Source organism: Rhinichthys klamathensis, unplaced genomic scaffold, assembly GCF_029890125.1.
Source record: "Rhinichthys klamathensis goyatoka isolate OS25496 unplaced genomic scaffold, OSU_Roscu_1.1 h1tg000111l_1, whole genome shotgun sequence".
NCBI lineage: Eukaryota > Metazoa > Chordata > Actinopteri > Cypriniformes > Leuciscidae > Rhinichthys > Rhinichthys klamathensis.
This window is the reverse complement of record NW_026606649.1, coordinates 13,987,006-14,011,950: the sequence shown is the minus strand read 5'-3', so window position 1 is coordinate 14,011,950 and position 24,945 is coordinate 13,987,006. Positions and strand designations below refer to the sequence as shown.

The 24,945-nt window shown below is 37.7% G+C and overlaps 1 protein-coding gene across 1 annotated transcript in view; it reads left to right on the top strand.

The window, feature by feature from the left end:
• ctdp1 (CTD (carboxy-terminal domain, RNA polymerase II, polypeptide A) phosphatase, subunit 1) overlaps nt 1-24,945 on the top strand; it is a 117,985-nt gene that overhangs the window by 68,637 nt on the left and 24,403 nt on the right. The window contains exon 12 of the mRNA XM_056254574.1: nt 4,106-4,323. Coding sequence (XP_056110549.1) covers nt 4,106-4,323 — 218 coding nt within the window. The remainder of the gene's footprint in view (nt 1-4,105; nt 4,324-24,945) is intronic.

Genomic DNA, 24,945 nt, shown 5'->3' with positions numbered 1-24,945 from the left:
CGTTGCAATAATCCTCCCCTTGACTTTTCGTCTGATGGTACAGGCAGAGTAAATGACTCCTTCAACGTTAGAATTTGCTGTAAAGTATGACTTTAATTCACTTTTTAGATTTGGTATAGTGCCGTTCATAATTGCATCCCATGGGTGCCTGGAGATTGTTCCATCTACTAAGATGCTTCTAGATAACACTCCTCACAAACAATCTACTTTTAATTGAATGTTTCCCCCCTCATTATGCGTATCTGTCAGATTAAACTGGAAAAAGTTCTGTGGGTCTATTTTTTAGGCACCCTTCCTTGAGCTCATTTATAACCTGTGTACGGGGCTTCGGCATATTTCTGCAGGCTTTTTCAGATGCTCCATTCACTGTAATAATAAAAGGAAGGTGTGTGTGATTGCTATTCCCAAGAGGAGGAGAGAGCAATTACACTGGGCTAGCTGAGAGATCAGTCGTATGTGAAGTTGCTGATCATTTTTGCCAGTGCCTGTCTAACAACTCTTGCTAAGAATAATTGGGGTGATCTGAGCCCCCTGGTCTGCCTTTATGAAAGCACTAACATCTATCAGTGAAAGCTCAGACCAAGGCTAAACACTTGAGTGCTAACATTCATACACGTTAAAGGGGTCATATCATGACAAATTGAATTTTTTGGAAGAGTTCTATGTATTATGAACACGCGTCGTTACTTTCATTGGTCAAAACCCCAGACCAAACTAAGTGGCTTAACTATCTGATATGAATATTAACTTGTGAAATCCCACATTACCATGTTAAACAACAACTTGTTGGTGTTCAGAACCTAAGGGTAGAAGTTAGTTAGTTAGTCAGCTTTACTGTCGATTCTTCACATGTTCCAGACATACAAGCAATCGAAATTAAGTTTCCCTCCTTCCCACAGTGAAGACAGAGAAAAAATGTAGTTAAACATGTAGTTAAACCTAGCCTAGAGTAAAAAAAAAAAAACTAGACATAGCTAAAAACTATATAACTATCACTATGTATGGGCATCAATTAAATAGACATTTAAATTAAGTCTCCAAATGACATGATAGTGCAAAGACAGTTTTGGTCATAGCAAACACCAGAAGTGTGCAAATGGCATGGTAGTGCAAAGACAGTTCGTCAAAAGCAGCATCTGTCATCTTCTTGACGGCCTGGTGGCTGAGGGGAGAGAGTTCAGCATCCTAACAGCCTGGTGGATGAAGCTGTTGTTGAGTCTGGTAGTGCGGGAATAGAGGCTTCTGTACCTCTTCCCAGATGGCAGGAGGTTGAACAAATTGTGAGCTGGATGACTTTCATCGCTCACAATTGTGGTCGCTTTGCGGATGAGACGGGAAAAGTATATATCTTTCAGGGAGGGGAGTGGCGCACCAATGATCTTACCGGCTGTGTTAACTATGCGCTGAAGAGCTTTCCTGTTATATATTCAGTGCAGCTCCCACCCCACACAGTAATGCAGCTGGAAAGAATGCTCTCAATGGTGCCTCTGTAGAAAGTGCTCATGATGGGTGGTGGAGCACTTGCCCGTCTGAGTCTGCGCAGGAAGTAGAGGCGCTGCTGAGCCTTCTTCACCAGGGATGCAGTGTTGGTGGTCCAGTAGAGATCTTCACTAATGTACACCCCCAAGAATTTGGTGCTGCTCACTCTCCCCACATCAGCACCATCGATGGACAATGGCAGGTGTTCGGTGTGACCTCTCCGGAAATCAACAATGATCTCTTTGGTTTTTCTAACGTTCAGCAGGAGGTTGTTGTTTCTGCACCACGTGGCCAGAAGGTCTACCTCCTTCCTGTAGTGAGTCTCGTCTCCCTTGGTGATGAGACCCACCAGAGTTGTATCGTCCGCAAACTTAATAATGTGATTAGTGTTATGAGTTGTTGTGCAGTCGTGTGTCAGCAGCGTGAAGAGCAGTGGACTGAGCACGCAGCCTTGAGGGGCCCCTGTGCTCAGTGTGATGCTACTTGAGGTGTTGTTGCCAACATGCACTACTTGAGTCCTCTGACTGAGGAAGTCCAATACCCATTTGCAGAGTGAAGTACTTGGTCCTAGTTTGTCAAGTTTACAGATGAGTTGTTGCGGAATTAATGTGTTAAATGCTGAACTGAAGTCTATGAATCGCATTCTTACGTATGTGTCTTTTTTTGTCCAGATGGGTAAGGGCTGGATGAAGGGCAGAGCAGATTGCATCCTCTGTAGATCGTTTAGCTCGGTATCCAAACTGATGGGGATCCAGGGTAGGGGGGAGGATGGATTTAATGTGTGACATCACAAGCCGTTCAAAGCACTTCATGATGATGGGTGTTAGTGCCACAGGGCGATAGTCATTGAAACAGGATGGTACAAGTTTCTTTGGCACAGGTATGATGGTGGCGGCTTTGAAGCATGATGGAACTGTGGCTTGCTTCAGGGAAGTGTTGAAGACATCTGTGAAGACCTCCTTCAGCTCCTCTGCGCAGTCCTTCAGTACACGACCCGGAATATTATCTGGACCTATTGCTTTGCGGGAGTTGATAGTGACGAGTGTCCTCTTCACGCTGGCGGTGGAGAGGCAAAGGGACTGATCGTTTTGGGGGAGAGGGGTCTTCTGTGGCCTTGTGTTGTTTTGTTCTTCAAAGCGTGCGAAGAAACTATTTAGGCTGTTGAGCAGAGAGGGGTTGCTCTTGCAGCTCTCTGGCACAGGCCTGTAGTCTGTGATGGCCTGAATGCCCTGCCAGAGGCTCCGTGCGTCTCCGCTGTCTGTAAAGTGAGCGGTTATCTTATGTGTGTGATCCTGTTTTGCTTTCCTGATGCCACGGGACAGGTTGGCTCTCGCTGTTTTCAGTCCAGATTCATCCCCGGCTCTGAAGGCTATGTTTCTAGCTCTCAGCAGCCTGAGGACATCGCCTGTCAGCCATGGCTTCTGATTAGCCCGAGTAATGATGTTTTTTGTGTGGGTCACATCATCGATACACTTGCGAATGTAGGAGGTCACAGTGTCTGTATATTCCTCAATGTCTGTCTGGTTGTTGTAGGTGGCTGCGTCTTTAAACATTCCCCAATCTGTTTTTCCAAAGCAGTCTTGAAGAGCAGAAGTTGCTCCCTCTGGCCACACTCTTACCTGTTTCCTAACAGGTTTGATGGCTTTCACTCTCTGTTGTCTGTATGCTGGCATTAACATAACAGTGATGTGCTCAGAGAGTCCGAGGTGGGGGAGGGAAACGGCCTTGTAGACTCCTTTGTGTGTAGTGTACACTAAGTGCAAGATATTATTCCCCCTTGTTGGAAAATCAACATACTGGTGTAATTTTGGAAGAACAGTCTTGAGTTCAAGGCTAACCCTCTTAGGCTGTTTAAAAACGTTCAAACTATGGCTGTTCGCTGTAATTTTTGACCCAGAAAAGTGAAAGTATCGGTTTTTTGTTTTGTGTTTAAATTTTTTTTTTTTTTATGATAACACTAATTTCTGTGAACACCTAAGGTAGTAAAAAAAAATTATATATGTACATTTCTTATTTTCACCTTAATTTGTGTAAGCAAATACGTAATAAACGTTTGGAACTACAGTACAAATTGAAATTCTTGAATTTATGCTTCCCTGTTTAGTTTAGTATATATGTGTGTGTGTGTGTATGTATATATATATATATATATATATATATGTATGTATATATGTAATGTATGTATATATGTGTGTATGTATGTATGTAATCTTTTTGAAGTTTCTCTCTCTCTCTCTCTCTCTCTCTCTCTCTCTGGGTGGTGGTATGAATCTTTTGTACGTGTAGTCTTACCCCTTAATTTCTGGTAATCTTTTTTTAAAATTCTCTCACAATGTAATGTGGCTTTTTTTTTTTTTTTAAAGAAGCTTATTGTTACTTGTTACTTATTTCACATGCAAAGAGGCTGTTTAACATAGAAGTCTTGAAGACTTGGAAGCAATAAAAACACCTTATTTAAGTAAGAGTTGGATAGAGCAGAAAATGGTCATGAGCTAAATTGACTTTTTGGCAGTATATAAATAAAATAAATGTGCTGCATAACTTAATTTGTCATATGGCAAACCTTGTCTAGCTCGGTTATATAAACAGATCCTTTAATTGTGCATTGAACTCCTCTTTTGGGCAGGTGGATGACATGCTCGGGGAGGAGAGTGACAATGAAAGCGATGGAAAAGGGAAAGAGGAAAGGATGGAGGCAGAGGAGGAGGATGAGGAAGAGAGGCCCCCCACGAGCAAGCAGAAGGCCCCATCATCAGATCACGTTTCGCCACTTGCCACTGTTGTTGAGGAAAATGCCCAAACATCAACCAGAGAAGACGTCTCTGTAACAGGGAACATGTTCAGGTATTAAATCTCCAGTAAAGGAAAATTTGAATTTTGTTTTCAAATTGGCGAAACTCAAATGATGAATTTCATTATAGCATACTGTAAAATAGCACCTATAATACGCATGACGTACTTTAGCGACAAAATAGGTCTCTGTGATTTGAGCTTTAAACCTCTTGCTTCAGTGGTGTGAGAGTTGATTAGCAACACACCGCTTTGCCCGTTTTCCAGCAGGCCCTTGTACTCCTGAAATTGCCACTGTCTTCAGCAAATAGCACTGCCAGTTGTCATGGCAATGTCTGGAAGCAGATATCTAGCAGAAGGTGGGGTCACGTCCTCTTACATCCTCTTGTCCAAGCACAAATGCCCCACCCGCTGCCCAGACTTCTGTCCGACATTAGTGTAGTCGGCAGGATGTTGTCAGATCAGCATGTGTGAGGAGCTGCTTTCTGGGCCGGCCCGCTCTTGTCTGGAGGAGCTAAACGGACAGGAAAGCATGCTAGTCTTTTATCATATGGCTCATACTGCAACCAATTTTCCACTGGAATATTAGACCTGTCCTACTTTATCTAGTTTTTCCGCTCTCCAGCAGTCATTAGCAGTGATTTAGAGCCCACAGTGTTGTATCTACCGCCTGTGTCAACTGAATGAATGCAGTAGTGTAATCGTTTGGAGTTCAGAGCGATGAACAATGAGATGAGTGAAGGAGAAAAATAAGTTTATCTGAGTGTCTCAGACTGTCTGTTTGGCTTCAGGAGGACCTGATTACAGCTTCTCAGAAGAACCTGGTTTTCTCAGCTGAGGTTTCCTCATGTTCTTCCTTTTTTACCATTTCCATTGAGAAACATCGCAGTGAAATCAGAAAATGGTAAAGGTTTTTGTACTTATTGCTTGCTCAATGACAAACCCATTATTTGTTTTGGAGTTGTAATTTTTGCTTCTTCTCAAGTCAGGTTGAACAAGTAAAAAAAAAAAACTTGGACTTGGATTTTTGACAATTAGAGTTCATTCCACTTGTCATTGAACCTGTATTTGCCTACAGTATTCCATTTTGCAGTCAAGTTTGTCAGTAAGCGCGTTTCCATTACAGATTTGCACAAAACTTTTGCGATTTTTTTTCTTTCTAAATGTCGATAAAAAACTATGACGGCGTTTCCATTAACCGATGTTATGCGACTAAAACTTCCTTTTTTCCTCTCGCGATAAGTCATTCCAAAAATCATGGCAACGGACGTTGGTAGGTTTATAGCCTATATGCAGCCACCGCACTAGACATTTATTATTATTATTAATGGAAGGAGACACGTGGTGTGTTATCCAAGAATTAATGGCAGGGAAAGACCCTTATACTGCAAACGGCACATATAGCCTAAGGAGTTTCTGGGTGTTTCTTCCTCATTTCTGCTCCGAGGCCTTGATTGTGGCATTCTTTGAGGTTTAGAATCCTGTAGCCATTCCTGTAATTATTGTTTCTTTTTTATGAATTTAATAAATAACTATGTCTCGTGTTGTGTCCATTAGTTTTTCCTTTTTAAACCGTAATTTTGCAAAACGAAAAATGAACCGTTGTTGTATTTTTAAAACGCAAAGTTGAACACCAAAATGTAAATTTGAACTGTACGCACCAAATGCTGCGCAAAAAAATAAATAGACCTATTGACGGATTTTCAGATTTTTGTTTATGACTTTTTGCCCCTTTATTAAACATTTAAAATATTCACAAATTAATATGATTTTTTTTTAGATTTTACTGGTTTTCTAAGGCCAAATTAGAACCTGGAAATGCTATTTTTATGCTATTTTTAATGCTATAAATACAAGTAGTTGAGAATAATGTATTATTATTTTCTGTGTGGCCAGAAATGATAGAGTAGCCTATTTTAAGTTGTTTCCACTGTTGATAGGAAAATGCAAGTGTTCGCGCCCGCGCCTCCCTGCCATGCAGTGCGCGCTCCACACTCCGCACACACACTTGGATATGCGTCAAAATCTTGTTTATTTGTGATAATCTTAGCCCTGTATTATTATTGTCTAACCTGTATTATGAATGACATTTGACGAATTGCTTTCTAAATATGTAGCCTAATAAATGTTATAATAATGATAATAATTATTATTATTATTTGCGTACACGGACCCCAAACACACCGCGTCTTCAAAGTCAAGTGACTGTAAATGCGCAAAAACTGTTTCCATTGCAGTTTTGCGAAATATTCCTTTTTCGAATTGCCTGAAAAACCTCCTCATGCGAGCGTAAAAACTTTGTTGCGATAAATGGGAGTTTTTGCGAAATTGACGTGTTTCCATTGAGCGTATTTTCAATTCGCAATTTTAATTTGCGCAATTTGAAGGGTAATGGAAACACGGCTGGTGTTAAAGTTTATTTTTACATCAAACATTTCCCATTATGAATTATGATACAGCTTGGTCTGTCAGTGCATTGCATTTGGATTGGTTTCTCACCACAACCGAACTGCTCCAAAGTTCATTTTCAATCATCCTAAATGATCCTTTTTTGGGCGCGGGTAGAGTGTCTTGGCCTTGATTTAAAGTGACAACTGATGTACATAAAGATGATATATAAATCATTAGCTATTAGCCATATGTCTGGTCATTAGGATGGAAATAAAAGGCTGAACGACAGCAACTCTTTCCACCATTAGTAAAGCTCTTTTGCTCTGTTTTGTATATATTGTGTAACGGGGGTGACAGCATTTGTGCGCAACATCCTCCTACTCTGTACAATTTAGTCTGGTCTTTACCATAATTACATTAGCTCTTCAGCAGCACCTCATAAAAAATCATTTTCTTTTCTTTAACCACTTTAAACAAAAAGTTTCAACTCAGAGAAAGCACATACATTTGTCTTAATTGCCTTTAGTTTCACTTGGGAGCAATATAAAGTTTGTCAAACCACAATGTTCTAATAAGTTGGCCTGCCAATATCCTTAAAATTGGCAGGAAATGGCCGCTGTAGCAGGATTTGATGCCATGGAAACACTCCATATCTAAACTCTGTGTGTTGCTTCGTGATGGAGAAATGCAATTTTCATTAAAGTCTGATTTTTAAATATTTTCCCCCCATGAAGCAAGCTCATTTTTCCACATTAAATGAATGGAGTGAATAGCACATTTTCTTGGTGAATAAAAAATAATGTGCACTGAGATACTGCCGGGTTAGGAGGAAAAAGCATTAAAATCGCAATGACTATGAATTTAGTTGCAGTTCAACTCACAACTCTCTAACTTTTAGTCTAGGGCTTTGCGATATGGTCAAAAATATTATCGCAATATTTTTTTTCCGAATCATATTATATCAATATTTATCAAGAAAAGAAAATATCTTGGTTGTATGATATTCCTTAGAAATAATATTATTATCACTTTCAGAAATACATTTTATACAGTAGTGATATATTTTTGTCATAATTTCTAGAAGTTAAACCTAACTTTTATTTTGACGGATTTTCGTGAAGATCTTTCAGTTTTAGTTTCCGTTTCAGTGTGTATTGGACGGTAGTTTTCTCAAATGAAACAGTGCGACAGTTGCACCCAAAAACAACAGTTATGGCATTATTTTCGAACCCTCATGTCGTTACAAACCTGAATTGCTTTTTATTTATTTATTTATTTATTTATTTATTTTGTGGAACGTAAAAGGAGATGTCTAGAGAGTGTTCACATTGCTTGTTTCCATACATTTAATGTGAAAAATCTAACTCTATTTATATCCTCTGTCACAGCTTTCATATTTCAGTCATGCTCGTGTATGTAATTGGTTTTTGTGTGTCTTTTGTGTTTTATGCTCCTTCACAACGTTTTTGCTTCGTTTTGATTATTTATGATTATTATCATAAATAATCATGTTTTTTGGTGTCAAAATTCAAGCCTGTCTTTTTCTCGGCGATGGTAATCGTCTAGCTTCATACTTGATTGAGCGATAACATCTGTCTGTCTGGTGGACCGCAGTTATGAACTGGCCTTTGCCATGTTGATCAAAAACTGAAGTTACTGCCAAATGTAGATAAGGTCATCCGATAGTCACAATCACTCCTGTTGTTCTTCTGAATGGCCCACCAGTCTCGACTCAAGCAACTGTTTTACTGGCAGAGAAAATGCTCAGTGGTTATGGAAGAAGAGCCACTGGCAGCTGCAGGCTTTTTGAATAATAGAGATGGGCAAAACAGCTTATCTCAAACACAGATCCCACCTGAGACTGATTCCTCTGCCCGGCGGCCAAAGGTTAGCTTCCGTAAATAGCGCATTTTCCCGCCAAGACAAGCTGCACTTTTGGAGATAATCAAATCCTGTTTATGAATTATTTATTCTCAGAATATTCACATAATTTGTGTTCCTGTGATAATTTTGTTGTTGTTGTTGTTTTTCAGTTGTTTTCCAGTCACTGTGCATGTAGGATGTACCTAATAAGAAATCCGTTTCAATTCCTGTTCTTTTTTACTACGTAAGAGTCTTAAAGCTGCAGTCCGCAGTTTTTCCTCTGTCGCCATCTCTGTTCAATATCTGCAATTGCAGTCATTCGCAGTATTATCAACTTTACGTGAGTCGTACTTCGACACGACACAGCGCGGATGAACACAATGTTTGAGGAGAGTGTGCAGCTGTCAATCACCGCGCCGGTGTGGATACTATCATTCAGAATCACAGATTATTCTTTTTGGAAGTATGACCAACATAATAATTTTCACCGGAAAATGTCATCTGAACAAGTAACATCCACTTTTGTTCTGGTTCTGACATTGCAGTAAATCGCATGATTAAATCTAACAATCGCTTGATTAAATCTAACAATCGCTTATCATATAACGTAAAACCATGCAAATTATACTTTGTTCTCAAATTGTTAAAGCTGCTGTAGGTAACTTTTGGAAAAAATATTTTTTACATATTTGTTAAAACTGTATTATGTCCTGACAGTAGAATATGAGACAGATAATCTGTGAAAAAAATCAAGCTCTTCTGGCTCCTCCCAGTGGTCCTATTGCCATTTGCAGAAATACACGCTCCCGGTCAGAAACAACCAATCAGAGCCAGGAGGAATGTCTTAGCAGTGTCAATCACGCTCGTGTACGCGCTGATCACACCCCTCTCTTGCACAGCGCGAGCCGTCGTTCAAACTCAAGATTGCCGGCGTGCTGCAGCTGTGCTTATGACGGAGAAACAACCTAAACTGCCAATTCTCGAGTGACACCTGCTCATAAAACAAAGAGGTAAAAGGAAAAAGGCCGATGACGATAAACAAGCGAAAAAGAAAGAATTACACAGAGCCCATTGACTCGGTGTCAAAACTCTAGCCGCATAACATGTAGATAAAATGTCACGCACTCTGCTAAGCAACAATTGAAACCTGCTAATTCACTGGCATGTCATGTTGCTGAAATAATGTACTAGCACACCTTATCTAGCATTATATATCGCTAGAATAATTACTTAGATACTGTAACGTTAGTTACCGTTATATTAACGTTATCTTGCTAGCTATTTATAACTTATAGAAAGAGTGCAACGTTATAAAGTTACATGTAGGCTATTGCAAAATACATAATGATTTGAGGACCAAGTTTGTAGTCAAAGTATGGGCTGGCCATAGTCAATGTAAAGCATATTATTGACGTTTAGTCCCTATTAGTGAATGTGCCATATAACTTTTTATCCGCTGTCATCGGTGGCCCTGTTTACTAGCCTGCGCGTTCACGATAGGCTCCGCTGTGGAGGACGAGCTGTGGAGGGAGGGCTGTAGCGCAGCAGAGAGCAAGGGGGTGGGACCTGTAAGTTGTGCTTGTTCAAATTTTCAGGCTAAGTCAACGTTTTCTCAAAACTCCCTACTGCAGCTTTAAGAGAATTAAGGCATTTGAACTTTTAATGTACATGGTGACAAATAGATACACAATTAGATTTGGATTACGTTTAACAGAGTTATGAAATTATCAGTATTTTAATACAATTGTAAATCTGTCCAATATCAGGTAATACTGATCTCTAGTGTTGACTGATAACAAATGTGGTACATATGGAGTATATCCTGAATCCTTAGACAAAAGCAATAAAGTCCCTTTCAAAATGAATTATTCCAGCTACTTATTTTGCAACCAATTGATGGCTGGCAAAGGAAATTAAGCCATGAGTGTTATGACAGCTAAACAGTTTTCAGTAACATCATGGCTGGTGGTAGTAGGGTAAGGGACATTTTCATTCTAGATGCCAATTTGTTGGACAAAAATTGCTATGCAAAAAAGACGAGTCATCAGTATTCAATGTTGATGAGTCGTCAATAATAGTGTTATAATTTTTTTAAATAGTTTTTGCAGTGTTGTTTATGCAGCCTCATGACTTTCGTTGTTAGTCATCCCCCTCTAGTTCAGGTGTTCTGAACTCTTTTAAAAAGAGTGTCCGTCTTTATCTGTGCCCTGTCTCTTTAAAAGAGTTCCAGGATAGAGGGATGGAGAAGGTCCATTGGTTGAGAACAGGAGAACATTGGTCTGAGAAGATAAAGGCCTTTTCTCATGCGTTCTCAAGCGATCTTGAGTCCTTATGTTCTCGTACTACGTCATCATCAAACGTTGATGTTCCATTCTAATACTCATGAACGCAAGTACATAAGATGCATGAAAGTACCCGGATGTGTACTTTATATCAAGGATGCATCGAATGCAGACTTGAGAGAATCGAATCATTAAAAATCCCTGAAAACTCTGCGGGCGGTCGTCGTACGGTAGCCTGTAAGCTTTAAACTTCTCGTTTTCGCTGAAGAGATTCCCGCTGCAAGCTCGCAAATATGTGACTGCGTGTAAAAGTAAACTTTTTTTTTTTTGTGCATAATTTGATAAAGACCTGGAGAAGTACTGCAGTATTTTTATTGGCATATTTAAAAGAATCTTAACATTGACAAAGCATGCAAACTAATTTTCACAAATACACACGGTAAAATAGAAAGATATAAATTAATGTGAAAAAATTTCTATAGATTTATATTTTATATGATTATGACATTTGTTGGTGATGTTATGTTGTATTTGCGCATAGGCCGCTAATTATAATGTCCTCGGACGATCAGTTGATGCATTCCGTGTCCTTGCGTCCTTCCGAGTTTGTTCTTTCAAGGTAACCTGGCAAGACCAATCTCCATAGGAATGCAAGTCCGTTTTTCGCATAGAGAAATAACCAATGTTTAAAAGAATGAAGCATAACTCATTGCATCCACCTCTGCGCTCTCCTTCACATCTCCTCCTCTGCATCTTCAGAGCTCCTGCAATTGCAATCAGTCTCCACTCACTGTCCTGTGCGGTTGAGATGATTTGATTTACGTCATTGGTGGCTGTAGAGAGTCAAGAAGGTTTGACTGTTGAGTTGTAGGGCTCTCTGCTGATCAGTGTGTGGGCACTAAAGCCACTGCTTATATGATGGTCATTAAAATAATATCACTAGACGGAGACATGAACAGCATAATCGAGTGATAAACAATACACCGCAGCTGCTGTTACATACTGTACGGTCGTTCACTCATGTCATATTTCAAGTCAAGTACCCTAAACTGCAAAATCAGTAATCACACATGGCATGTGGTCTTGTTTTCCTATAATCTTGATTTGTTTTGTTGTTTATTGCATTCTCTGCCAATTGTAAACTTTTTTTTGCTATGAAGTTTAGCTTGGCATTATTTTAATATGAGAGCTTCTTATCATGGAGTAGTGCAGAAATGTTGATATAAGCAAACATCATAATATTATTTTTTTGGTGATATTATATTACAATATTTTGATATTCACATTTTTATTGAAATGTGATTTAAAAAGTGCAAGTGAAATAATGGTCCTTATAATAATTTCCAAAGTAATGATACACCAGTTAAAAAAAAAAATGTTTTATTTAAAATAGTCAGGAACACTGCAATGAAGCAGTAATAAAAACTATACTGTTTTATCTTTTTAACTCAAAAATACGGTTTCATCTATACTGACTTTCAAAAGTTTGTGGTAAGAATTTTTCTTCAGAAAGGACATAAATTTAATCAAAAGTGACAGTAAAGGCATTTATCATGTTACAAAAGATTTCTATCTCAAATAATGCCAAAAACCAAGAATTAAGCAGCACAGCTTTCAATACTGAAAATAAGAAATGTTTCTTGAGCAGCAAATCACATATTAGATTGATTTCTGGAGGATCATGTGACACTGAAGACTGGAGTACTAATGCTAAAAATGTTTGCCTCGCGTCTGGCCCAAAAAACTGCACCTGCATGTAAATAATGAACTATTTCAGAAGGTATCAATAGTCTATTTTCATCAATTAGAAAACTGAAACTGAAACAAGGACTGGAGGTATACAAACTGTAAACAAAGCAGCGCTTGCTTACCATTTTGAATATCAATCATGTTGATCACTTTCTTTAATCCAGGCATCTCATGTTGATATGAAAATTTCCACGAAATGGAATGACCAGGTAAGATGATGATAAAAATAGCCTTCTGTCTCTGACGTCTTAACTACTTTGCTCGCTTTCATTCAAATTCAACTCACTGATGGCCCAACATACTGAATTGGCGAACTGCTGCTGACGCAAGCCTGAAACTAGCCCAACAGTTCCCATCTCTCCCTGTCCGATACTGTCATACTCGTGTTGTTTGTGATATTTAAACACGTACTGGGTTCTTATTTTATCCTCTCTCTTGCTGCCTGACATCCCCAGTAATTTACTGCAGCTAATATAATTTTGATTTCCTTTTTCTGTCTGTAGAGGGGAGTATTGAAGGACAGTAAATCACGTTCCTCGAACACGTTTTTTCCCCAAGTCTTTCTTTGTCATTCCGTCCCTCCTCCCTTCCTCAATTTCTTGTTTTGTCAGAATGATCATATTTAAGAAATGAGCATCACCACAATGTGACATAAATGACCAATTCAAAGAGATTCAAAGTTCAAAAATTCAAAGACAATAAGGGTGTAATAAAAAATAAAATAACAATTATTGGTCATAATCATTTTTAAATCACATAGTTTCAATGTTGTTTGCATGCTGTTCGTTAAGAATAAATGAAAAAAAGCTGGTCAGATGATGCTCATTTAGCTGGTTTATGCTGGGGGTTTTTTTCAGCCCTCCAAAGAGCTGAATATCTTCTGTAGAGTTAAATGTGTATCTGCCACAATCTCCACACAGCAGAGATCACACCTCAAACCCTGCCCGCATTCACAAACCCGAAGGGCAATGAAAGATCCGGCTTAAAAGACGATTGTAGGTCCCAGTTTGCATGCTTCTTAATTAGCATGATTAGACAAAGTCCTCCCTGATTCTTTAATTACATTCTCCCTGTTGTTGTGCTCTGAAATCTCATCTATTGTATATTAGACGTCTAATCTTTTCCCCTGTAATCTGCTGCTTTTATTTCCCAATGCATTTTTGAGCAAACCTCCAATTACTCTACATTAAAAAGCTCTTTTTTTATGATCGTTTGGACTGGAGTCGTTATAATCCATTCACTGCATGTGTGTCCTGGAGGAATGCTGTTTAATAAGGTTAATGTCAGACCCTTAAGCCCGGTTTATACTCAACGCGTCCGCACAAGCATGAAGGTGCGCGCCACATGAATGGCGAAAAATAGTTTTTTATATATATGATCAAATATGATGCATCTCTCAATCATCATCGTGTTGCTTTGCATTATGTTTTGACCCAACTGTAAAAACTACATAGCTTTGATCATAAAACTAAGCATTTAAATATCATCTTAATGAGACATAATTATTATTGGGAGAGAGATATACAGTAGATGGACAGCTGATAATTATGGAATATACTGTTAATCTCATTGATTTAAATGACAAGCTGTTAGAATTTCATCTTACTTTTTGCCAAATAAATAACCAAATTGCATATTTTTGCTCAGTTTGAGGCTTTGAATAAATTTGGGGTGTTATTTTACTCCTCAAATAAGAACTCCATATTCTCACTATACCATACTATATGAGCCATAGAAGTCTAATGTAAGGTACTTAACCTTTTGTGTGATGTTTTTTTTTTTATCAATATTTTGTTTTATATTCCATCTCCAAAAATATATATAGATTTAAACATTTTTTTTTTTTGACTTTTCTTACCTTTATTTCATACAGTACGTCTCACTTTTCTTGAGAAATACATGTTCATACAGTGTTTCATTGTTGCATAAGCTTGCGTTCAGTTCTTCCCGTGGCCTGTAATGTGCAGATCAATACACCTCGACTGAGCCGCAAAGAGTCAGGCATCCAAATGCAATTCACAGAAAAAGACAAGACATGATTTCAGCAAAACAAGATATCTTTTTTCAAATATGCAGGAAGAAAGATTGTGTTATCAAGTGTTGGCCTATTCAACAAATGTTCCGTCATGATGTTAGTGTTGTGGGTGGTTGTCTGGGCCTACCTGTGAGATCGCTAAGGAGTTATGGGTGGTTCCCATTAGTGATGCATCAACATTTCGGCGGCCAAAATTTAATTTCTTTATTAGTGCTTATGCCGTGTTTTGACTGTCATGGTCTATTTCATTCTCACAACATGGAAAAGATACATCAGGTAAACATGTCAGCTGTGTGGAAGCTAGAACTGGGTTGACAATTTAAATGTCTAGATTTTAATGAAAGGTTTTTTAGCCCAGTCTTTAGTCTTTTAGTCTATGCGGCTTTCTATTGACGCGTGAACAAAACTTCACTAAACAATATGTAGTGTGTCTTCCATCCAAAGATCACAATAAGCTTTGTGCTTTGAAAACTCAGACATTGCTTCATATCGAAAGTAACAAATCTGTAAATTTTTAATGAAATTCAAACAATGTCCTTTTGACACAGTTTAATGTGGAGTGACAGATTGCTGTAGCGCCTCAGTTCAAGCAAAGCAGCGTAGTAATAATAATAATAATAATCTCTTATAAACTTAACTTGTTGTCTTTAGGGCTGTCACTAACAATTATTTTGGTAATCGAGTAATCGGTCGATTATTTTGACAAAAAAATAGACCTAAGCAAACAATAGCCTTTAATAATGTCTTAAAATACATATATAATAACAATGAGGCAATCATTTTTGGTTCAAATAAAGTATTAAAACTAAAGCAAGTAATCATATGGTTTTATAGAACAATACTGTTAAAATGCATGGTATAATATAAAATAAACAATCAACTTATGTATATTACGTATTATATAACAAAGGGGGCCAACGGCCTGGTGTTGTTGTTGTCCCACTTTAGAGCAGATCAAATCCTTGTTTAATATTGGCCAAACGACATTTAATTCAAATGTTCACTTAATTTTCATATTTGTACACTTCTTTATGATAGTAGTACTACAGCCACTGTCATTTCTTGAACAAGAATATGTGGACATCAAAACTTTTATTTTGAAATCACGTGTTTCCCAGTGATATTCTGGCATAAAGTTGGCTTGACAATGACATTGAACGTTCGATATTTGCACATTTAGGGGCTGTCTCTAAAGTTACATGCGACATTGGTATACACGTTTCTAACTTCATTGAATACATTTTAATTTGTAAAGCGAAGTTAAATGGACCAAAAATTGCCTGTCGAATATTATAGGTTGTATTTTTAAACTAAATGAATATTTTGGAAGTGAAATCTGAAAGGTGAATATGGATTATTGAATTTTTAATAATGATGATAAATGTGTGTGAAATGTTTTGAATTGAAATATTCACTGCTTAAATATACAACCATGTCGAATTTCAGCCCAAAAAATGCAAGCCCTAAAAGTACAATGCATTCAAATGCAAGCACGGTTAATGCAATGCATATTTTTTCAAGTAGTGCAATTCAACAAGCTTTTTTGTTTCAAAGTCATTTGGCATTATTTTACTTCCATAATTGTGGCTTACACACCTAGACGTTTCGTGATTTTTATCAGAAAAATTGCACTTTGGACAGCCCTAATTTGGAGTTAAATCTCTATCCCGAAGTATAAGTAATAGTATAGTGATACTTGCCTTAAACACCACTAAAATATATATATAAAAAATTGTTGGGTGAAATAATTGCATAACTGGTAAGGAGCCAAACACAGGCTGCATGGAGGTTCTCTGCAGTTGGGTAATGGTTTAATGCGATTAAACCTCTGTCGAGCTCCTCAGCTTGAAGCCCATAAAGGACATGAAACAAGAGAGTGACTTCTTCCTCCCACCCATGCCGAGATAGCAGCATTGTAGTCCTTCACTTCAGAAGAACTTCCTTCTACCTTAAAATAGAGAAAGAAAGATAAAACAACCAGTTTACAGAAATGCCAAGAGCAAAATCACGCTCAAGCTGGGGTTAATTAGGCCCGTGTTTCTTCCTCCTTCACTGGAATTACAGTTCTCTGGCCTATGGCAGATGACCTGTTTAGCATATCACTTTGACACAGAAAGGGAATATTAATGTTTTCATAAAAAAAAGAGGCTTGTTTACTTATACAAGCTGAACTGGAGTAACAAGACCCATTATTAATAGAGGAATTGAGCACTATGGCCGGAGGTGTTTGTGTCTGTTTCTCATTAACAACATTGTGGCATACAGTGGTTGAGTTAACACGAAAATCTCCAAATGTAAAAAACATATATAATTCAAAATGCATCATTTTGACAGATAAACAGTAAGGTACCTGGTCTGTTACTTTTCCCTAGAAATATTTCCACAGTAGAATATGTTAATATGGATCAGAGCTGTAGCTAGCAGGGTGAAGTTATGGGTTAAGATGATCTCAGAACAGTGTCTATATTTTAAAAAGGTATGGAGCCCAGAGCAATATACAGTCAAGGAGTCCTGATTCTCAGCTATGGTTTTGAATCCTGATAGCATTTTAAAGTAAAGAAATTTAGAGAAAATAAAGTTTTAAAGCTCTCTATGAAAGCAGACCAAGATAATGAGAGATGTGAGGGGAGGGGAACCAATGGGAAAACTAATTCATGTAATAATGTTCAACAAATCAGGTGATCTAATTGCCAGAATGATAATTCAGTATTATTTTGTTTAAATAAATACAAAATGCTCCAAGTTAATTTAAGCCTCACAACGTAATGTAAAAAAATTCAACTTGCCATCATAGGAATCCATTACATTTTAAAATATATTCCAATAGAAAATCACTTTAAAATTCTAGTAATATTTCAAAATATTACTGTTTGGCTCTATTTTTGATTAAATAAATGCAGCCTTGGTGAGCATAAGAGGCTTCTTTCTAAAACATTAAAAATTCTTACCAACCCTACAGTAGTGAACATCTATAGAATTTTCAGGAAAATAATAATAATGATGGGTTAAAAGTAGAGCATAACAGAAAACGTTCAGCCCATCAAAGTGAAGAATAGTGATTGTTTGTAGCACAGCTTCTGGTGGTAATTCTCTGGGGAAACTTGTACTACATTTGTGCTGACAGATGCAAATGCTACAGGGCAAAACCCTTCAGGCTCTGAACAAAGATCAAAACCTCTGAAGAGCTTGTCGTCTTTTCTTTTTCTCCTTTCCATAACTGCTTTGTCTTCCTCAGTCACGCAAACAGCCACTGGCAGAATCAATGCGAATTCATCTACCATACATTGGGAATTCTGTGTCGGTGCTTTTTTTGGATGGGAATCTGGAAGTCAGCATAAATCATGAGGAAATAGCCTTGGTTTGAGCAGGGACTGAGTTTCCTCCGGATCATTTCAAGACCGCTCCTGAGACAGCAGTTGACAATGCTCTGCTCTCTGAAGGTTGCGTATAATAAAGGACCTGTGGCTCTCGCTCTGATATAAAATATTAACCTGAGCTCATTTTGGGCAGACGGATCAGAGTGTAGATCAACGAGAGAGAGAGTTATGATCGCTATCCTCATGCCAACGACACAGTCTAGTCCACTTTGTAGCTTATAGGGTCTAGATTAGAGATGCACCGTTAGTCACCATAAATCGTTTTTTATTTATTTTTTTATTTTGGTCAATATCTGTTCTGGACTTTAACAACTGCATTGCAATAATTTCCCAAAATATAATTTGTGTGGAAATATTGAGAAGTCTATAAATAGGATGTTAACACAGGCCAAGAGACAGGACACGCTAAAGACGCGACTGCAGAGAAAATACTGTATCAGACACAGCAAGCTCACTGATTGTGATACTCGGATTATAGGAAGAAAAATATAAATATTGAATTGGTTTGGGTTTATATGAATGTATCTCCGAAGGGAACTGTCTATCTTCAAAAAAAGTTCTGATTGCATTTTCTTGTCCTCTTACCTCCGTATTGAGAATGAGAAGGTGACGTCACGCGTATCACTCCGCGTTGCATTGTGGGAAGGATTCGCCATCTTGGTAGGATACGCTATCCGTTGTCATGGTTACTTCGACCGTGAGACCGAGAGAAATAGCGACAGAGAGAGAGAGCAGCTTGAAATTTGTTTGCATTTTTGCGATAAGGCACAGTTTCTTGGGAATAAATGAAAAAGGGGGAAGCAAAAGGAAAGGGGCTCTATCGGGAGAGACTAAATAACAACACCAAGCAGCGTTATTTAGAGAAACTACTTGACATCAACATGGACCCGTACGACCTGCTACAGAATGGACGAAAGACCCAAAGCACTACCACCTTTCACATACGCTGACATAGTTAATTACCTGGTTTGTTTATTGTATCAGTGACTAACGTTACTGCCTACACAATCCAAGAGTTCAGAAGCTTTAAGTCATTAGAAGCTGAACAAGTCTGTTGCGGCTGGGTGCAAGACTTAGAAACCCCCAAACCTGTAACGTTAAACTGCGAGAGTTCAGTCATACTTGATGTTTCATTCAGGCCTCATTCATATGTGGAAATAAATCTGATATGAATCAGATACGTGCATTTGCACCTGCCGTGCAACGTTAAGCGAACAGATCGGACATTCCACTGTCAATGCGAATCGTAGCTGCTATGTCATTAAAAAAAGTGTCTTTTTAAAAAATTTCGCGGTACAGATATATCTATAACAAATGAAACAACTCTAGATGAATAACAGAGTATTAATTTCGTTCGTTTGTGTTAAATAAAAGGCGAACTGTGCTGAAATGTTATGCTTTTGAAAGCAAGCTTTGCTCGCTGTTGCTGCTGTCAGTTTATTGACAAGCAGTTACTCTAAGCTGGCTAGCATTGTTATTTTAGTCTCTCCCGATAGAACCCCTTTCATTTCTCTTCCTTCTCTATATCTTCCAAAGAAACTGCGGCGTATCGGTAAAATGTAAAATGTAAACAAATACTTAGTTGCGCTGTCTCTCTTTCGCTATTTCTGTAATGTTTAGTGTCGCACCTCTGTGAAGTTCTGAAGGTGTTGCCCCTGGCAACCGATAGCGTCTCCTACCATCATGGCCGACCGGCTCAGACCCCGCCCAAATCGGCACGTGACTCCTCACTCTCAATAATGCCTATTAAAGTAGTGTTTATTAAGCACAGCACTGCTTTGTGTACAGCGGTAACCAAGGAAACACTAAATTGCTGCTTCTAAGCTCCACCTACTGACAGAGAGTGAATATGAGTTTGTTTTGTGCAGGAATGTTTTATGTGGCATAATTTCACAAAGCTAAAGTCAGACCAGGCTGTTTTTGCTTTAAATCTTGAAATTACACAATCTAATTTAAATCAAAAACAACTGCTCATGTGACGTGTGTAGCATCTTTGCTTGGTTCGTGAATAAAATGCAATCTAATTTTAAATGGCTACAGATATTTTTGTGTAAGGCCAGTTTGGCCTGTAATAGCGAAAATAAACAACACATATACCGGTATTTGTTTAAAAAAAAAAAAAAGTAACCAGTATCGGAATTGGCCCATTTGCTTGTAAAACAAAAAGTTGACAAACGGAATTGGCCATTTAAATCATGATTGGTGTATTACTAGTCTAGAGAAGGTCTGCTGTATTGCAGTAAGGAATGCATTTGGGTGAATATCATTAAAATACAAAATATGTTTTTACAAACTGTTAAACACTACAGTATGGCTTAAGAGGCCTGTTAAGATGGACCTCCAACCAGCCGTTTTGTTCTCAAACTTTCATGTGTAATTTGTCTTTGAGTGCGCTAATTACTCTTGTACAGCAGGGGGTTTTACACCAAATACACAGACACAAGCTCAATGCTCTCACACACCTGCTGATATTTCCCAGGATGGTGCTCATTGTTTTTTTCCTCTTATGAATATTGACATCGTGATTTCACGCTTGTCTGTCAGAGCAGTAATGATGCAGTAACATTCTCCAGGCGACTGACAATCTGCTGCTAGTCATGTCAGATTCAGCCATCAAAGCACACCGTCTCCAATTGGATAATTAAATATGTACTTCTCAAAATATGCAATTAAACGCGTTTTTTCTTTCTTTTAGTAAATCTCTGTGTTGTCTTGATCCAAACAATGTGTTCTCATCTCGCATGATGTGTTAAACCAACAATGATTGAATCGCATCTGTTCCAATTACTAAACAGATACGACACAATACTTGAGCTCAGTGCAAAGTATTGATTTCACTGTGCAATTAAACCAAATGTGTTATTCTGTTGAACTGACTTTAAACGGTTAGTTGACCTACAAGATGAATGGCCCAAGATTAAATGTTTATGCTAATGTCCATTATAACACCCTTGGGCATGCTAAGAATGCAACTTGCATTGCATTATTCATTTGCGAAACCCTTCTACAGCACAAAATCTGTGGGATATGGGAAAAGTATCGTTTTTTTAAAGCTTTGACAAACCTTTAGATTCTCAAGTGATCCCATTTTATTAGTTGTGTGTCCTCTCACATGTATAATGGAAGATCAGGTGAAGTACTTCATATCTGTAGCAGTCAATAGATATTTAATAAAATGTATTATTATTATCAGAGATAAATCTAAAGCCAAATGGTATAGAATTTTAACACCAGCCGTTTATTGGTTAACTTGTTAACTCTCACCCCTCTTTTTAAGCATAAATCTGAACTTAAATGGTTATAATTTATGAATTCGCCTTGTGAATAGCGAAAGGTTGTGAAAGGTTGGTCCTTTTGAATCAAGACACTCAGCAAATTATTGCAGAAGTAGCACTTCAAAAAATTCAACTGTATAAAAAGTTATAGAAGTTTGAGTGTACTGTAAAGCAAATGTACTGATCAAATGTACTTTATTTGACACATAATATATATTTAACGGAATAATATCCATGGTTTATTGTCAGGTGTTCTGGGTGGGTTAGTGTGTTACAGTTGAACAGCAGGGTCTTGTCTGTCACAGGTCCAGCTGGATTACTGCAGGGATGGAGCTGCTCAAGTATTTGGTCCAGTCTGTCCACATGTCACTTCTTGTCTCCTGTGCTGGGATGTTAGACTGTCCTCTTGCAGTGATAGCAGTCATGTCAGCCATGTCTTAAATCTGCAGTCTCACTAGCCTCCTGTCACACACAGTCTTTAATAACTCTTATCACAGGAGTTTAATTTCAAATTTTTATTTTGAGTTTAAAGTCTTATTATCTTACAGCCATGGTGGATTTTCTATTTCATCAGAGTACAAAAAAATATATATGACTGTTTCCCCCCCCAAAAAAATATGAAGCAGCACAACTTCAAATCAGCATATTAGAATGATTTCTGAAGGATCATGGGACACTCAAGACTGGAGTAATGATGCTGAAAATTCAGCTTTTCCTTTACAGGAATAAATTACATTTTAAAATATATTACGATAGAAAACTGTTATTTTAAATTGTAAAAATATTTCACAATATTACTGTTTTTATGGTATTTTTTTAATCAAATAAATGCAGCCTTAGTGAGCAAAAGAGGCTTCTTTCAAAAACATCTCATGGACTCAAAATTTTGAACAGTAGTGTTTTTTTTTTTTTTACTTTTTTTTTTTTATACATATTTAGGAGTCATAATGTGCTCATTAGTGGAGAAAGGGGACCCCGATTTTTATTTGAAATGGGACATGGCATGAGTTCATTCCCTTGTGCCTTAACATTTTGAATCAATCCTGCTCATTAATGTCCTAAAATTATGCTAAACTAGGCTAATAAAATTTTGGAAAGAGCAAAAAGTGAAATTGGAGCAGATCTCAGCAGATGGAGTCAGAATTGGTGCATTGTGCTGTTCAGTACTCGTAGAGCTTGTGAATGTGCTTGAGGTGATATCAGGTGATAGATGCTGTTTTCATAAGAAAAATCAATCAGCCACTGGGTGACGGACGATTTGATTGGTGATGAAGCCATGTTTGTAGATGGAGGCCATGTTTGGTGATGGATACCGAAGTCACTGCTGACGAATAAATATTATTATGGATGAGGGATCGAGTCCAGTGTAAGAAATGCTTCAAAATTGCAGTAGTTGGTATTATGATATTACCTGTATTAATGACCAGTGCTTGTGTGTATTAATGTAAGAGTGAGTGAGCAGCAGTTAGCTTTACTGGTTTTTATACTTTTTTTTACACATTCATAAGAAAATGACAAAATTGTGGTTAAGCAAAAAGCAGTTCAAATATAACATGATAGCATTACACACAGGATGTGATCAGTATGGTGTTTAGAATGGTTTTGTTTGTGTCAGGGTCTTAAAATGTCGCAGAAATATTTCAAAATAAGAATCCCTGTGCATTTCAGACTTGTATATAATTAAAACTATTGCATTAGACTACATTATTAGAATATTATTAGACTAAACATCAAAGCACAATAATCAGGTTATTGCTTTTCTTTAAACACATTATTGTATATATTTCCAAAATAAAATGCACATAAAGTTTTCAATTTAATTTGTGTAGGTTTTAAAAAAAATTCTTAGTCACATTTTATTACATTTTATTTTAAAACACTGATATACCATGTTGTGTTATGACTCAGGCTCATGTGGAGACGGCCTGTATTTGAATGACAAAACCGAGGACGGTGCATAAAATTGACACCCACTTCATGAATATTCCAGTAGTGCCTTTGTAGAGAACAGGGCTTTTACATTTTGCTGTTCAGAGGAAGATTATTCAAATTTGGATCTTGTGTCTTACATGTCTTTGGTTTCCCTAGTTTTCATAAATGTGCCGTTTCATCCTAGAGTTTGTAGTGGTCTCCAAGTAATGTTCCACTTCTCATGTGCTGAGGAGAGAAAACAGTGTACTCGTGATTAGAGTTTCTCTTTTTCTTTCAGAATTGCGAGATATAAACTCGCAGTTGCAATAAAAAAGTCAGATCAAATCTGAGGAATTTTTTTTTTTGCGATCAGGCATAAGCTACTCTGTGTGTAGGGAGTGGCAGTACTGACCGCAGATTTTACAAGATAAGATATTTGTCAATGACGCTCCGGATCTGTTGCGCACCAAATCCTCTGCCATCGTCCTGTTGGTCATCTCTTCTTACTCTCTCTCTTCACATAAGTGAAATCTAACTCCGGCTGCACTGTGCGTCGACTCTGCAGCTATTGCTCTAAATGGAGCAGACGCTTTTAGTTTATTTATTGTAACGTCCGTTGTCCAACTGAACTAAATGGTTTTTATTTCTATAAAAACACTGACGAAAATACACAAATAGCCAAAACATTTGTACTATTTTTATCACCTGCTTGAAACTAATAAAAGTATTTTTTTTAGAGTCGAGACCTTTTTTTGTATTTTTATAAAAAAGCAAAACGACAGTTGGGGCCACGGTGGCCAAGTAATGTAATTGTGTACGGCCGAACACTGTATAACACCGGTAACACCGACCATTTAGATAATCTGGCACAGGCCCACTAGTGCTGAGGATTACTGTTAGCATGTTAGTTAATATTTTAGATTAAAATTATGAGGGCACATGAATTTGATGTGCATTTATAATAAACCCTGCAATATTCCATAAAAATAATAATTGTCCATAAAGTTCGTGATGACTTTGAAGTTGCTTTAATAGAGCACACTCCAATATATTTTGTTTACTTTCAAGAATGACCTACCATGACCTCCACAAGCAATATAATATTCTGTGGAAGGACCTGTGATATACATTTTATCTTTATTTACCAAATGCCCAATCCTCTCTGCATTGTCTACCAGTCCGATACTGCATTGGTTTTAAAATGTTGCTATTTGTTTATAAAGCCCTCATTAATCTAGCTCCCAATACCTCTCAGACTTAAACTCTATCCATAATCCATCTAGATGGCTTAGTTCATGCATTCGTCATCTTTTGTGTGTCCCAAGATCGAGGTTGCAGTGTAGAGGAGACCGAGCCTTTGCAGTGGCCGGCCCAAACCTGTGGAATATCTTGTGGTTATATGTTAGAGCTGCTCCCATGGTGTCCGAGTCCAAATCTATGCTAAAAACTCATCTTATCTCTTGTGCTTGAACCCTTTGGAACGGATTTTATGTATAGCACTTTGGTTAACCAAGGTTGTTTTAAAGGGTTAGTTCACCCAAACATGAAAATGATGTCATTAATGACTCACCCTCATGTCGTTCCAAGGCCGTAAGACCTCCGTTCATCTTCGAAACACAGTTTAAGATATTTTAGTTCTAGTCCGAGAGCTTTCTGTCCCTCCATTGAAAATGTATGTACGGTATACTGTCCTTGTCCAGAAAGGAAATAAAGACATCATCAAAGTAGTCCATGTGACATCAGTGGGTTAGTTAGAATGTTTTGAAAGTCGTAGTTTTTGTTATTTTTGGACC